Below are 17723 nucleotides of genomic sequence, written 5' to 3' on the forward strand. Positions count from 1 at the left end.
GAGCAAGTATTGTCATCAACAACCGTCACACACACACACACGTAGAAAGTCATGTAGAACGCTTACTGGCAATAAAGCGCGCGCTAACCGGGCCTGTCTGTCGGTTTGTTTGCGCGCCCGCTTGCCTGTGTGTACTTGCTAAGTGCTGGCCGCCTATCGCTCGCTCGCTGGCTGGCTAGCCGGGCCTGCCTGCCCATCTGGCGCTAACGGCAGCGGCACATATAAAAACGCTGGCCAGCCGCACCGCATTCGTCATTCACTGGCAAGAGGCAAACCCAAGCAGCTGAGCGTGTCGTCGTCAGCGGACAAGTGCCACTAACGGAAGAAGAACAAGACAAGAGCATTTTAGCGGCAAACATACACTCGTATCTACTACACCTACACACACACACATATGTTAAGGTAACAGTGTGTGAAAATCACGCGAGTCATTTGACGACTTCGGTGCAACGGCAATTTTGTAAAATCAGTTGTTGACAAGCTGTGAACGCGTTAACAGCAATTTATTTTGTTTGGAAGTAAAACCAAAGTGTTTTGTATTGAATTTATTAAGTGTTTTAAGTAAAAGTTTTGAATTAAGTAAAAAGTTCCTTAAAAATGTCTTTCACACGTGAACAACTGGAATCGGCGATGAGCGAGAAGTTGTCCAAATCGGACACCATCAAATTGCGGAACAAACATATTGGGTAAGGACGAAAAAATTTTTTATTATTATTTTTTTAATTTCAACATTCAATTTTTAAGAATAAACTACATAAGTGTCTAAGTGATTTATTATGTATTTAGTAGTTAATTTATATTTATTAAAAAATATACAGTTTTGACTTAAATAATATTAAGTGGCTAAACAATTTTTCAAATATCTTGAGCAATGTTTTGAAACTTTTTTTTAAGAAAAAGTGTTTGGAAAATAAAATATTGAAAACAGATTTCGGTTTTTTAAAGAAATTATCGATATGTTATTATTAATTTTTTTAATAGTTTTAATTTATTTTTCATTCCAAATAAAATTTATGAGAACATATGCAAAGTGTTTTGAATTTTTTTCCAAAAATTTTTCATTCCAAAAAAACAAACGAAATTTTTGAAATATTTTGATGTTTATATTAAGAAAAATTGTTTTGAAATTTAAATATTAGAAACCATTTTTTCAAATGAATTACAAAAAACGAAATTTTTAAAATTTTGTGTATAATACATATCTTTTGATGAAAAATATTTGAAATAATTTTTTTCTTACTTTTCACTCCAATTAAAATTCATGACGACATATTTAATGTATTTTAATTTTTTAGAAAATACAAAGACGATTTTTAAAAAATTATTGAAATATTTTTAACTTAATTTTCATTCCAAGTAAAATTTCAAAATATTTTGATTTATTGTGGAAATTTTTTCATTACAAAATACGAAATTTTTTAAATATTTTGAATTTTTTAATAAGAAAAAATATTTTGAATATAAAATATTTGGAAACCAATTTTTTTAAGTAAAATTCATGAATTTTTGAAATATTTTATGTTATATCTTTTTAAGAAAAATAATTTAAATATTTTTTCCTTACTTTTCACTACAATTAAAATTCTTGAAGACATATTCAATATATTTTAATTAAAAAAAAATTCCAAAAAAACGATTTTTTGAAAAATAATTTAAATATTTTAACTTAATTTTGAATACAATTTTAAATTCAGTCTGCCAAAAACAAAGGTCTGTGCTTAAAATCATTTTTGTTCAAAAGTTTTGAAATTTGTAATTAAAATACCGAATTTGTTAAAATCTAGTACAAATTGGATTAATTTATCAGTTTAAGATTTTTAATGAAAAAATTAATTTTTCATTTATTACAATATTTTTATATTTATTTCAATTTTTGGAGTAACAAATTTTTTTAATTAAAGTATGGTTAAAAAGATTAGAAATTATTTACAGATAATTAGTATTTTATTTAATTTTTATAAATTTGTGGTGCGATTTTTTTCAAATAATTTATTATATGTTTTACGAATATGTTTAAAATCTTTCTTTTTTTTTGACAAATGCTGTTCTTATAAGTTTGGTAAAATTAATTTTTTATGTATTTTTTTACTTATTTACTTAATTCTCAAAAATTGTATCCTCATTTCTCCCTTCTTCGTTTATTATTTATTTAAATTACTTCTATTAATCCACTCACTTTCATTAAACTGCAAAACTTTTTTAATGGCGAATTCAAAGAACTAAAAGCCCCAAAGTTCATGCAGACAAAAGCAAACACAAAAGTAAATACATACAAACATATGTATACATGTATGTTTGCAAGTGCTGCTTAAGTGCATAAGCATGACACTCACTTCGTACGCTGATTCGTGGCACAAGGTCGTTGCCTTGGCAATTTCATTATCAAGGTCACCGGCGGCGCCAAAAGTACTGCATACGTCAAGTGGACGCACACTCACAGCCTGGCGGCAAGCAGCCTCCTCGTCGAAAGCACGAAAACAAGCGAAATCAATTTTTCAGCTAAGCTCTTGGCGGCATCCTTTGCCGCTGAGCTTATGTATAATAGGTTTCTACGCATGTAACTACATATGTAGGTCCTTATTTACCCACTTGTTTGAATTTTTTTTGAACCCTAATGTTGTCAGTGTGCGTGCTTCTTGGCAGGAGCTCTTCAATTTAGCTGCACAAAATAATAAAATAATTATTTTAATATTAATTTCCAGGTATTTAATGAAACTACAGGAAATTTTATTATAAAAAAAATATTATATTAAAATTCACTCAATCAACTTTATTATTATCAGAAACATTTTTTAAATTCAGAAATTCTTTAATTAAAAAAATACAATTTTTTAGTTCAGCAATTTTTTACTAAAAAAAAGTTTTTTAATTCAGAAAGCAAAAAAAAATATTTTGAAATTCGCAAAATTTAATTATTAAAATTTTATTATTCAAAATTTGTTAAATAAAAAAAACAAATTATTTTAAATTCAGAAAATTGTATTATTAAAAAAATATTATTGTAAAATTCACAAAACTTTGTTATTAAAAAATATTATTTTCAAATTCAGAAAATTTTACTATAATTTTTTTTTAAATTAATTTTTTCTTTAATAATTTTTTAATTAATTTTTTTTTAATTCAGAAAATTTTATTTAGAAAAAGTATTATTTTGAAATTCAGAAAATTATTATTATTACAAAAAAATATTGTTTAAATTCAGAAATTTTTTAACTAAAAAAATTATTGTTTTTTAATTCAGAAATTTTTTAACAAAAAAAATTATTTTTTTTTTTAAATCAAGAAATTAAAAAAAAAAATATTTATTTTAAAATCTATTTGCCTAACAAAGAAATTAAAAAGTTTCATACTCAATAATTTCTAATTTTAGACTTGTAATATTACCCATCTTTGTTGCAATGTTCAGAGATAATAAATCGGCTGATAAGCGTATCTTGTTCCAGCACATAAAAATTTATTTGCTTTCAATGTTGCTTTTTAAATGATAATAACAAGCTAATTTGGTACAGTGCTAACAAACCATACGCTTGGCTTATCAGCTATGTCCGATCATTTGTATGCGCTATTAACGGTATTGTGTGCAAAGCTTGCGTCACATAAACGTAGATATAGAGGGTTACCCCCCAGCAGATGACTTTAGGCTGTTGTTGTTAGTATCGTCTGAATTTCAAGTACTGTGAAGCAACACTTGACCAACTCTCTTTTTAGTCACACAAATTTTGTATTATTAACTATACAATGCATATATACTTACATAGTATATCATTATATATTATATCAGCTAAATTATTCTAAATTAGTTGTTAAATTCTCTCTTACAATGCAACAATCACAAATAATGTTTTTTTTTTTTCTTGCTTTTCTATGTTATGTTTCAAAAAACAGCCAAGCTTGCCAACTGTTCTACCGTTCTGACCCATTGAAAATTGTGCGTGGTCAGGGTCAGTATATGTTCGATGAGATGGGTACTCGCTATTTGGACTGCATCAATAATGTGGCGCACGGTAAGTTTTCTAACAAAAATATGTAAAAATTACTCATTTAATGTTAGTTATAGGAGAGAAACATGAAAATAAGAAAAAGAATAAAAAATAGAGAAACATAAAAATGAAAAGATATTAAATAAATTTGAATTAGAGCTCAAAAAATCAATTATGCGGGCAACTATACCCAGTAGCCTTGCGTAATACGAATGTTAGACAACAAAAAATACCAGGCTTATTAATTTTATTTCCCGCTTTTATGCAAATATTTACTATTTTCAACAAAAAGTTAAACAAATTGCAAAAGTAAAAAATTTCAAAACATTTTTAACAATTCATTTCATGGATTACCTCGCAATTAATTGATAATCTTAAACTTTAAAAATGTCTTTGAACTTTCTAATCATTTATTATTGCCCCAAAGACTGATACGCTTTTTAGTTAAGCTTATCAAGCAATATAACATTAATGCATATATAAAAAAATAAATAAAAATTAAGTTGCTATTAATATTTACCTAAGTTTGGCCTTTATCGCTAGGTGATCACTCATTATTTTTATTGAGGTTAATTTTGATTGATCTATTTTTAAATTTTTTGCGATTAATAATATAACACGATTATTTCAAGTGCAGAGATTAGTGCCTGCTTTCTGATTGTGAGTAATCTATTTTTGTTTTGTTTCAAAAAAACCTAAAAATTTGGTTGATTACGTCTCAGACTTTATTTTGGATTGGCTTTCTTCTATTTTTAAAAAAACCGCTTATATTTTCTAAATAGATCTTTAATTGACCATACAATTTTTGACTTTTAATCAATGTACTTTCACTCAAGTTTCCTCTAAGAATAGTAAAATTGGTAGCACAATCACTAACGATGCATCCTCCAAAAAAATCTTTTATATTCTTTTTTGGAGAAACACAATTTTTTGCTGTTTTTATAAACTAAAAATCTAGACCGCAATGAAACTATCACCTAAAATGTGATTTTTTTGCGATATCAATGATTAAGAAAATGTATCATTAGTGATCTTCAAAAGTTCAGTCAATTTCAATAGATTTATTTTCAGTTCCTAATTTAGTTAGCATAGAAAATGTATTAATATCATTCAAGATCACCTAAAATCGCAATAATAATAATCGCGCAGGTCTCAAATAATGTTTTTTGTTTTCTCTAATGAAACTGAAATTTAGTACGATCACTAACGATGATCGCTCCAAAAATTCTTTTATATTTTCTTTTGAAGAAACAAAAGTTTTAGCTATTTTTATAAATTAAAAATCTAGACTGTAATGAATGATCACCTATATCGCTTTTTTTGCGATACTATAAATGATCAAGAAAATGCATCAGTAGTGGTATTTAAAATATCAGTCAACTTCAATCAAGATCACCTAAAATCGCAGTAATATAATCGCGCAGTTCTCAAAAAATTTGTGTTTTAAGCTTTTTCTAACGAAATTGAATGATCACTAACGATGATCTCTCCAAACAATCTTTTGGAGAAACAAAGTTTTCATACAAATGCTCTGCTTATCCATTATTCCATTATTTGATCTGAAGTGTAGTAAAGCAATCGCTTAAAATAATATCTAGTGTGATTCCAATGATCAAGAAAATTTATGATTAGTGATCTTCCATAGATCAGTTAACTTCAAACGATTTATTTCCAGTTCCTAATTTAGTTAGCAATGAAAATGTATTAATATCAATCAAGATCACCTAAAATCGCTATAAAAATGATCGTGAAGATCCGAAATAATGATTTTTTATAACACAAAAATAAGAAAACTTTTATGAAAATATTACTAAAATTGTATAAAATAATACTAAAAATAATATATATGAAGAAGTGATAGTCCAAGCCTCTTGATCAAGGCACTTGATCATCTAATTAACCTCCTTTCATACATACTGCGTTGTTTCTCCTGATCATTATCATCTCAGCTCAAAAATGATCGTTTTTTTGCTTAAAATGCATTCAATGAACAACCAAACATACAAATAGAACACAATTATAGCTTCTTCCCTGTTCTTTCTTAAATAATTTGCATAAATGGTGTTACGTTTTGGCGCGTCAGTGGCATATCATTGCTCAAAGTCACTTTGCTTCAAGGTCTTTGTGGCACAGGAGCCCATATTATACATCTATACATTTAATTATGCATGGGTGTGTGTGTGTGTGCCTTATATCTCTTAGTCGCTCGACACCTGGCAATGCACCAAATAAACTGCGCGTTTCGCTGCTTGGGAGCTATTTTGTTTTGATAAGATTTGAAAAACAAATGACAGCGCAGAATAGATGTTTACTGATCATGCATTGCATTTAACTGCATACATACAAACAAAAACAATGCAAGGGCTGATAATTGAACTCGCTACACCTGTGTGTGAATGTTTTACATAATGTTAGATCGCTTTATTATTACACTCGGCTGTAATCGCGTAAGCGGTGTCTACGTCAATAAAGAAGAAGAAGTTTCTGTTAAAAAAAAAAATAAATAAAAAAATATTGAAAAGATCAGTAAAAAATATGCAAAAATATTTCAAAACAAGTTGCCATATTTTTCCACTCGACAATAATATGGGTATTGTCGTCTACGGCGGACACTCTATTGTTCGATTCAGCACGTTTTCATACCACTTACTTAATGTACATACATACGTACTTATTATACTTACATATATCATATATGTATGTATGTGTGTATGTAAATGCAATAAAAGCACGTGCTTGCAAATCCACCGAAATTACAGAAATACCTTTTGGGTATTTTCCGTCCGTCAGCAAGTTAGTAGGTAAATCAGTAAGTGATCCTCTTTAGATCAGCAACTTTTACTTTTTAGTTCGACTGAGGCAAACACACATACATAAGTATGTATGTACAAATGTACATCTGTGTGCTGTAAAAAGGAATATCCGCAAACAAATTTTGTCAACGCCTACACACGCTGGCAACGCGAATTCTTTGCACGCGTTCACGCGATCGCTCGCTGAGTTGGCTAGATGTCTTTTGTTTGTGACGTTTTTGTACTTTTTTCGCCAAAAATTTTACAACATTCATACATACACACATACATATGTGTAAGTTTTTCTTAACAATTGTTATTGTTTCTAGATTGATGCATCACTTTTTTTCGGCTTGCAGCAGATGGGTAATTTCCACTGCACAAATATTTGCCAAAAACAAAAATTACCACAAAGCAACAAACATACAATTGTTTTTGTGTATGTGTGTACACACAAAGCGTGAAAATGTCTGGTGTGAATGGCCTTTAATAAATATTTGTTTAGCTTCATGCTTCACTTTTGTTGTTGTCCCATTGTTATGACTTTTCAGCTGCGCTTTTTACATCACTGCAGTCATATGCATATGTATTGTATATACATACATACAAACATACTTTTGTAAAATTTATAATCAATTGATATGGATTTGTGCAGCGTCAGCACAAATATTTACTGTTTCGGTTTATATTGACATGCTCGTTTGCTGCCGGGTACAATTCCACTGCGAAGTGGTCGCACAACAAACGACTGGCGTGCGATCACGTGTTTTCACGGATTCATTGAGTGGCTTGTGTTTATGTAAATTTAGTTGCACGTGTTGTAAAAATATTGATGTAAAAGGAAAGCATGTAAATATGTAAGAACTTTATCTAAATATAGCAAATTTACGGCATTAAATATTGAATATTTGGGATGATTTTTGAAATTTTGAGTTATGAAAACTGAAAAATTTTTTTTTAAATTTTTTTAGAGGATAAATGAAAGAAACATGTTTTAAGTTTAAAATTAGTTATTTATACCTAACATATAACCAACTCATACCTAATTAATAACTAATTTATACCTGATTTATACCCAATTTATAACCTTTGGACTTTTAATTTTTTATCAACAATTTTATATACTATTTTTAATTATTTTTGCCTTGTAAATATGTAACAACTTCAGCAAATATAGCAAATTTATGGCATTAAATATTATTTTGTGCATATTTGAGCTGGTTATATTTGAAAATTGAAGTTTTTTTTAAAGATTTTTTAGAGGATAAATAAAAGAAATATGTTTATATTTAGAGCTAGCCATTTGTACCTAATTTATAACCAACTCATACCTAATTTATAACCAATTTATACTTAATTTATACACAATTCATAACCTTTTGATTTTTAATTTTTTATCAACAATTTTATATACTACTTTTTAATTATTTTTGCCCTTTTCGACAAGCATTTTACATAAAAATAATTACATATTTTAACAGAAGTTTTGCGTTAGATGATGCCAAGTACAAAAATTTACACTAAATTTGTATGAACACATAAAAAAATTAATTTTATTTGTATTTTAGTAAATTTCTTACAACAGCTTTTACAAAACTTTCAACTCATAAAATGTGAAAGTGAAATTTAATACAGAAATATTAATTATACTTAATACACAATTGACCAAAATCACTCGGCTGATTCTCCTCCGTTCAATTATAAACGCAAAAGCTTGATTATTTCATTTTATTCACATAAATTTTGAGGTTATGTGAAAAATTTTCATATACAAAAGTTATAGACCTGTTTATTACCTTCAACATTGTTTTATAACTTTTTTCTATGGGATTCGTAGTTCTGCCGGAAAACGAGATAAACCATTCTTTCCTTAAAAAATGAAACCAAGCCCCTACCCTTCCTTTACCCGACCACGGATCGTCCGTAACTCATTTTTCCCTTAATGTTTGTTATTTTATCGTTTAATGAGTTCCATCTACTTTGAATTTCTTTCATTTTTATTATTTTCAAAGGCTGCTGCACTAGTCTAAGGATTTCCCATTTTAAAAGTTATTTGTTAGAAAATAAAATTAACTAAAAATTTAATATTTTGAAAAATAACCTGACAGTTATTTTTTTGTATATTTAATTGATTGAATTCTCTTCAAAATTCTAAAGTTAATTCAAATTTTACATAGCACTAAATTCTTCTATACAATTTGGTAATTGACTAAATAAGACGCAGTCTCAATTACCGCTTAGATTTCCTTTCTGTGCAATAAATCAAGTTTGAGAGATTTAGTAATTAAAAAAAATCTTAGATGTCCTCTCTGTGGCATAAATCAAGGTTAGAAGATTCAGTAATTTGTAAAAAATATGATATAATATATGAAATTTATTCATTCTAAACCTGCTTCTCGTCAAATGAAATAAAATCTTAAATACTTTATTCCGACAGTTCCGTTTGTATGACAGCTATAGTTGTCAGCTAACAACGGTTCCGACAAATGAAGATCTTCAGAAGAAAAGTACGTATACACAATTTCAGATACCCTGTTCGAGATACAAATGCTTCTAATTGCACAATTAAGAGAATTTAGCCACTAATTAATGTAATTAGCTTAACTAATTGCTTAATTATTATTTAGTAGCTATAAAAGTATTCTTGCCTTTCCGTGAAGTGTTTTCCTTGAGATTCCGTTTTTCTCAAACCAAAAACAGAAAATCAAAATATTTTGTATAAATTCTGCAAGACACAACACCTAATCTCTCCTTACCTTTGAGTAATTGGTTATCCATTTCTTGGAGTGCGCGTTTGAGGCTGATTACCTATGTATATATTTCCTATAAAAAGTCAGAAGCAAAGAACTGCATACAATAGTTTGGTTATAACCTAACTTTTGAATCAAAATTGAGTTGTTCTACATTTCATTGAGACGAACAACTCAGCACACAAAGTCAAAGCATTTTTACGTAGCTCACAAACACCAAAATCATTAATTGTTTAAACTAAATTTGGTATGATTGGACGATAAAAACGATGAGGAAATTAACTCCTTAATCGCCTTAGCTAATTGACCGTCTGAACATGATATAAAATAATATATATGTAATTAGTTTTGCTAAAATTTAATGCAATTACTAAAATATTCAAATATTTGGCAATAAATAGTTTAAGGTTACATAATTATAATTTTATTTCGAATAAAATAATATACATTTATAGCATATTAATATTTTTTTTTAACTTTGAATCAATTATCAAATAAAATTTATAATGCCTCAAAATATCGTAGAAAGCTTAAAAAATCGCATGCAAAAATATTCACGGAAATAATTTAATATTTTCAATTAAAGAATATACACTTGCGTTATAGGTAATACATATGTATGTATGTATGTACGTACACAAAATATTTTTTATACCATAAATGATCTTACATCAGTGACAAGCCTCTTTCTGCTACAAATTGACTCAATTACCCACACGACATAATATCTCTGAAAACTTACGTCAATGACAATAAAAGTAATTGAGTGACACGCTGTGAAACTACAGAATTCTACGCAGTCAAAGTCAAAATTTTTCAGAACATGCCGTTATGGAGCCTTCAAGGCGTAACAATTTATTTATATTTTTCTACAATATATTTTTTTAAGCAAACTCATGGACAATTTAAAAATAGCGCAATTAAAAGTGTGAATTATCAATTTAAGTGCAAAGCAATCACGTTTCGCAGTTCGCAAGGGTCACATACATAACTAGTTCGAGCAGAGTGAAAACAATAAAGCAATTGCGTTCTAAAGAGAGTTCTTTAAATACACTTAAGTACATATGGCATAAATATTTCCTTATCAGCAGGCAACTATGAGCTATGACAGACAGTCTCAAATAAAAGATTAGTGCCACTACACTCAATTACCTAACTGATCGTCGCAATACACACCTTCTACATGTACTGCCATACATACATATAGTGTATACATATGTACATATGTATGTAGCTTTAATTACATGCCAGGCAAGCATGTGCGCCACTTACACGCTTCGTAATCGCGTGCGGTTCACGTGAAGAGCGCGTTGTTGTCGGTCGAAGTGACCCTCAGGCGTGCAAGCTCTTACAGAGGGGTGCGTCCAACAGACATGTGTTGTAAACATACTTACATATGTTTTTATGTCATGTATTTCGCTGGAACTTGTTTGTTGTAAGCGCCGAAGCGGTTGAAATGTGGGCCAGCAGTGGCGATAGAGACGATTACGGCGAGTAGAAGGTCGTTTATTAGCACGATCGCATCGCTCAGTTGTGAGCTTGTGTGTATTTTCAGCACATGTCCAACTTTTTATGAGATTTGTAGTTAATTGCGCGCTCGTGTTCACTTTTATTTACAGTTAGCAAATTTATATGATCACCGAACGCCTTGAGTGCTAAAATTAAGCACAACAACATCGCTTGAGCTTTGTCACTTGACAGACTTATGTTAGAATTTATCAATATGTACATGTATGTATGTATGTATATTAGGCGATAATGGCGCGCTAGCACAATGAGTTTAAGATACACACACCCACACAGTTGTAGATATTTATATTTGCACTGTGCCAGCATTTCTTCACGTGATCAAGCGTTCAATTCGCATTTGGGTTATCAGCCGTTGCCGGCGTTTGGCGTTTGGCGCTTTGTGTTGGCGTGATATCTCCAATCGGCATTTGCAAGTGTAATTGCTCGCCGAGATTGCAGCTGTCGGGGCAGCTTGTGAAACCTTACGCAATGCAATACACGCCGTACTTTGTATATTATTTGTTAGGCTAATTAGTTAGGGTTAATAAATAATATGACCCATTTATGATCGTTTTGCTTCAGCAGCTGATTAAATTTGTTGCGAAAGCGCATTTATCGCCAATGCTTATGAATAATAATATAAAGTGGGTGTGTGAAAGGAAGGCCATGTTAAATGGTTGGAGGGAGGCCTTGCCTACTTTCATACTGTAAACAAGTTTTCGAAATAAAAATTCAGACTCAAATCAATTGAAAATTTAAACGAAATACTTAATAGATGCTTATTTCGAAGAAAGCTGAAAGGCGATAATCAAGCGTAGGCAAGTAGGCTCATGGCGCTTCCTGCTCATTAACTTTTGGAACGCAAGTCACGACTACTGAAACTTCAATACACAACGTGCCATTCATACCATTTTTAAGAAAGTGTTTAACGATTTATCCATTAATTACTTCATTGAAATTTTAACAGAAGTTTCAAGTAGCGCTCTTGGGTAACTAACCAGTTCTTTAACCGATAGTTGGCTTGCATGGCTTATACCATATGTATACGCTAATTATACTTTGAGAAGGTAGAACTTTTCTTAAATATGATTCGAAAATAACCGTATGAAAAGCTATCATAAATGAACTTTTGGAAATAAAGATATTTGTAAAATTCTAAACCTATCTCTTAAAATAGTAAAAAAAAAACTTTTTTAGTTAAGCCTACCAATTTTTTATTAAAAATATTAAATTAGAAAATTAGAAATTAAAAAATATTAAATTAGATTCTACAAAAAAAAAAACAAAAATCTTTTTCCAAAACATTAAATATTTTTCCCAAAAAAAATTTATCCCAAAAAACTCAAAACAAACTTTAACAAAAAAAAATATATTTTTCCAAAAAATATTTTTCCCGAAGAAAAAAAGTTCCTAAAAGCAATTTGTATCCAACAAATTTAAAAAAAATTTCAGGAAACAAAAATCTTTTTTTTTACCAAAAATAATTTTTTCATAGCAAATACTTTTTTATCCAAAAAAATTCAAAAAAAAATTTTAACAAATTTAAATTTTTTTTTCAAAATCTATTTTACTTTCCAAAAAAAATTCAAAAAACGTTTTTGCCGAACAAAACAAAAATTTTCTTAAAAAAAATATTTCTAGTTTTAATAAAATAATATTTTTACTAGTGATTTTTGACTATCTTCGCAATCATGATATTTTTATAATTTTTTTTCAAAACAGAAATATACTTGAAACTTGACTAATTAAAAAAAAAAAAATCCAGAAAACAATCCAGAAACAAAAATCTTTTTTTACCAAAAATATTTTTTTCATAGCAAATACTTTTTATCCAAACAAATTCAAAACAAATTTTAACAAATTGAAATTTTTTTTCCAAAATCTATTTTACTTTCCAAAAATTTTTTTTTTTCCCGAACAAAAATAAAAAAAAAATATTTTTAGTTTTAAAAATACAATTTTTCGAGAGATTTTTGACCATCTTCGCAATGATGATTTTTTTATAATTTTTTTTCAAGACAGAAATATAGTCGAAACTTGCGTAATTTTTAAATAAATATGACAAACATATTAAAAATCTTTTTCCCAATAAAAAAATGTTTTTCCAAAAAACGTGATTTTCCCAAAAAAAATATTTTTCACAAAAAAAGAAGTTTTTTTCCAAAAAAAAAAACAATACAAAAAAATTTTCCCAAAAAAAAATCTAAAAACTGCTAAAATTTTATAAAAATATTACAAAGATATTAGAGTTATACATTTTTTCCAAAAAACAAAAAAAAAATTTCACAAAAAAATATATTTTAATTTTTTAAATTAAAATAATATTTTTAAGAGGCTACTCCAAAATATTGGTCATCGTAGCTTTGAAATTCTCTCCTTAGAGAAGCTAGCTTTTAGAAGTGATAAAATTTAGAACTCTTGCTTCGACCAAGTTTTCACACAACTACTTGTTATACCAGGATACTGTGCTTTCTCCAATATACTATACAAATACTAGATTTCGAAATGTATCCACATATTTGACCTGGTCTACGAAAAGGGAGCTAACGTGCGAAAACTAGTTTTCTGGGAAAAGCTGTTAAAAATAATCGTCAGTTTCTCGTTATCTTATTAATTGTTCTCCTTTTTTTGACACCTAAGCCCACTTTCCGTAGACCAGGTCACATATGTATGTAATTATACTCACATTATGTTAGGTTAAGTGAGTCGTTGGTACGAGAGTAAAAATTTACATTGATCACAGGGCAGAGAGTAGGGATAAGTTAGGCTAGGTTAAGAAGTCAATCTAAACAGCGATCTCACTTAGAACGTCTATTAAAATACTATAAAAGAGTTAACTTAGGGTATCGTGTGGGACTGTACTATCGATCTAGGAGTATATTTCAATGGTGCTTCCGAGTGTACACAGATTTTAAAACCCATAGACTCTAGTTTCAATAGCATAATCCAACACTAGAGTGATTCAACACAACAGTCATGAAACTAACTAAATTTTCTTTCAAGTCCTCCTTCCCACTCTACCTATGAGGAATATTTATCGCTACTTAAGCGATCTCACACTTCTGGTTATGGAAATGAGAAACAGGTCTTATTTAATAAATCCATTTGGCGTGAAATAGTCTTTACAATTTTCCATTAAATAACAGCTGATAATAAAAGTAGATTAATAGTCTGTTTGAAAAGTAAACATACAATTATCAACAGTGCATACACACACAATGGTGCAAACTAGAAATCGTCTACTACAAACAGCTATAAATACAACACAGCATTATTTACCACTTTAAGTAGTACGAAAACATGTGTACAACTGTTTACACGAATGTGTGTACATTTGCCTTAAGCTTATCAGTCGTTTAATATTTCCACACGAGATGTTCACATGTTTTCTGAAGTCCACAACTAACGCCGCGCGAAGCACGCGAGTCCAAGCGATCACAAAAGCACACGATCGCGCTACTCGGCATGACTCGTGAGGCGCTGAACGCTATGCTTTGATATATGTATGTACATATGTAAGTAGTTGTGAGAATCCATAGAGTAACAGGCGGGGTAATTGAAAGTGAGTTTCGTTTGTATGCAGTGAGTGTGTGATTTGAGAAGGAGAATAGTAGAAAAGTGAGGCGATAAAGGGGGCCTGCGCGTTGATTGCAGCGCTTATGATCGGTCGATGCAGAATATATTTTGCTAAAAATAAAATTTCAAAAAAAGAAACCATATAGTTAATAGGAAGCACTTTTTCGGATTTGGAGAATTTTCTTGTTTACTTTCATGCGATCCGAGCATTTGAGTGACCAAGCGATCATGGCTGTACGCATGGCATGTGCTGCTGCTGAGCATTTATTTGTTGTTATTTAGCGCTGTTTATTTGTTAAGTTAATTAAGTTGTCGTTATCATCAGCACAACGGGGTATCGACGGGAGGGAGGGGAACTGTACTGTGTGCGCTTGGAAAAATACTTGACGTAAATATATGTATATTTGAAAATCGTGTGCAGCAAATTGATAATGGCGATCGCATGCTTTTCTTACGCCAGCACGTTCTGGGGGCTGTTCAAAGTTCCTCAATACTAGAGTCGAGGTACTAAAGCAATTAATTGCTGTTATTTTTTTCAAACAGAAGTGGGTAATGATATAAAAAGTATATGAAGTTGACATGGAAGGTTACTAGTAATGGTTATAAGAGACAAAATGATAAAGTTGAAGGAGGGACCTTACACAATAGGTTGATGGAAAATTGTAATAAAAATATTTTTGACATTGTTGTTGATATTCCTAATCGAACATAAATTGTCATACAATTTGTTTCTAATAACTAATTGTTTAAAATTTTGAAACAAGTGGCAACTTTGGTAATTTTTTTCAAGATTTTTTCTTCTTACTTCGATACCTACATACATATATTATAAAAAAATTGTAATCCTATAATTTTTTTAATTAATTTTAAATAGCTGGCAACACTGCTCAAAAATATTTTTAAATAAAAGCTGTTTTCAATATATAATTTATATTATAAAAAAAAATTTGAAGCTTATACGTTTTTTAAGTAAAATTTATTTAAATAGGTGGCAACACTCCTTAAAAAAATTTTTAAATAAAAGCTTTTTTAACGTCTTCAGTTTGATAATTTTATTATTATTTTAATATTATTTCAAATTTTTTTAAAAATTGATAGTATTTAAATCTGGTGGCAACATTCAAGAAAATATTTTTTCAACTGAAACCGTTTTTAATGTTTTTATACCGTTTAGGTCATAATTACATCATTTTATAACATTTCAATTAAATTTTTGCAACAGGTGGCAACGCCTAATGTTTTTGTTTTAAACTTTTCGTGTATATACCAAGATAATAGGATCCAAACTCACTAATTATATAACATTAGTAAAATTTACTTTTAACACAGTTACATTACTTAAAGACATTTTTTAATCTTCTCTTTTCAACTCCCTTTCATTCCAGTCGGTCATTGCCATCCGAAAGTGGTGCGCGCTGGCAGCCTACAAATGGCCACCATCTCGACGAATAATCGTTTTCTGCACGACGAGCTCGTGCAATGCGCCAAAACGTTGACCAGCAAAATGCCCGGCGATCTGTCGGTCTGCTTCTTTGTCAACTCCGGTTCGGAAGCCAACGACTTGGCTCTGCGTTTGGCCCGTAACTACACCAAGCGCCGCGATGTGATCACACTCGATCAGTAAGTTTGCCAAAATTAAACGAAGCAAGTGATAATTTTACTAACTCTTTACTCTTTTTCCCTCCAGCGCCTACCATGGGCACTTGACTGCTGTTATGGAGGTCTCACCGTACAAGTTCAACCAACCTGGCGGTGAACCGAAACCCGACTATGTGCACGTTGCGCCCTGTCCCGACATCTATCGCGGCAAATATGTCGACAAAGAGCATCCTGGCGAAGATATGGCTGAACTCTATTGCGCGCCCATTGTGGAGGTATGCAAGAAATTGCAAGCGCAGGGTAAAGGTGTAGCTGCCTTCATTGCCGAGAGTTTACAGAGCTGCGGTGGTCAAATCATACCACCAGCCGGTTACTTCCGCGCGGTCTACGATGCTGTGCATGCCGCCGGCGGTCTCACCATCGCCGATGAGGTGCAAGTCGGTTTCGGACGTGTTGGCACACATTATTGGGCTTTCGAGACGCAAGATGTCGTACCCGATATTGTAACGGTCGCCAAGCCTATGGGCAATGGTCATCCAGTTGGCGCTGTGGTCACCACACCAGAGATAGCGCATGCCTTCTACGCCACCGGTGTGGCCTACTTCAATACCTACGGCGGCAACCCGGTTTCCTGTGCCATTGCTAATGCTGTAATGCGCGTCATCGAAGAGGAGGGTCTGCAGGAGAATGCACGCAGTGTTGGTGATTATTTGCTGAAGAAATGTCTTGAATTCAGCAAGGAATTCGACATCATCGGTGATGTGCGCGGTGTGGGTCTCTTTGTGGGCATTGAATTGGTGAAAAATCGTGAGACCCGCGAACCGGATACCAAGTCGGCGCATTGGGTTGTCAATCGCATGAAGTCGCTGCACAAGGTGCTCGTCTCCTCCGACGGTCCCAATGACAATGTGATCAAACTAAAGCCACCCATGTGTTTCAATCAGGAAAATGCCGATCAATTCCTGCAAGCTTTCCGCGAATGTTTGGCCATGCTCGTGAAGGAGGGCAACGATGCGCACTTCATGGTCGGCGCTGATGCCGAGCAGAATACGAGCACGATGTTCGAGAATCGTCAACGGCTCATCAAGTCGTCATAAGGTCTGGCTTGTGGGTTTTTCGTGTGAAGGGAAGTGGGGTAGTCAGTTAAGCGCTTTAGTAGAGTGGAGTGTGTTTGTCTTCTATTATATATAATAGTATAGTTATTTAGCCAGATCAATATTGGTGCCATAGTTTAAGTGTAGATTTATGAATATTCAAAATTTTTTAAAAAGTTATGTTATATAACTGTAATAATTGGTTATATATATACTATAATAATCTGTAGAGAAGATAAAGTTTAGAAAAGTTATGTTACTTGTCTTATATATAATATAATAGTCTTTAAGCATGTATTAACTATTTAATTAAAGTAAAATATTAAAAAAACAATTTAGTTAAGCGTATTTGTGAAAAAAAAAAAAATATATTTAAAGAGTTGAGAAAATTCAAAAATATGTAAGATTTTTATTCAAAAAAAT

At 30.8% G+C, this 17723-nt stretch overlaps 1 protein-coding gene across 1 annotated transcript; it reads left to right on the top strand.

The window, feature by feature from the left end:
• The first annotated feature begins 233 nt into the window (after positions 1 to 233).
• On the top strand, positions 234 to 17476 carry LOC126760560 (alanine--glyoxylate aminotransferase 2-like). Its single transcript, XM_050476271.1, has 4 exons — positions 234 to 686; positions 3886 to 4004; positions 15993 to 16227; positions 16295 to 17476. The coding sequence occupies exons 1-4, from the start codon at positions 598 to 600 to the stop codon at positions 17301 to 17303; spliced, it is 1452 nt and encodes a 483-aa protein (XP_050332228.1). The 5' UTR covers positions 234 to 597; the 3' UTR covers positions 17304 to 17476.
• The last annotated feature ends 247 nt before the right edge of the window (positions 17477 to 17723 follow it).

The sequence above is a fragment of the Bactrocera neohumeralis genome, chromosome 5 (assembly GCF_024586455.1).
Source record: "Bactrocera neohumeralis isolate Rockhampton chromosome 5, APGP_CSIRO_Bneo_wtdbg2-racon-allhic-juicebox.fasta_v2, whole genome shotgun sequence".
NCBI classification, from domain to species: Eukaryota; Metazoa; Arthropoda; class Insecta; order Diptera; family Tephritidae; genus Bactrocera; species Bactrocera neohumeralis.

What these genes read in the sequence shown, in the direction of transcription:
- LOC126760560 (XM_050476271.1), top strand. Translation starts at nt 598, where the DNA reads ATGTCTTTCACACGTGAACAACTGGAATCGGCGATGAGCGAGAAGTTG. An exon ending in TTGCGGAACAAACATATTGG is followed by an intron (nt 687 to 3,885) that starts GTAAGGACGAAA and finishes TTCAAAAAACAG; the next exon opens with CCAAGCTTGCCAACTGTTCT. An exon ending in GATGTGATCACACTCGATCA is followed by an intron (nt 16,228 to 16,294) that starts GTAAGTTTGCCA and finishes TTTTCCCTCCAG; the next exon opens with CGCCTACCATGGGCACTTGA.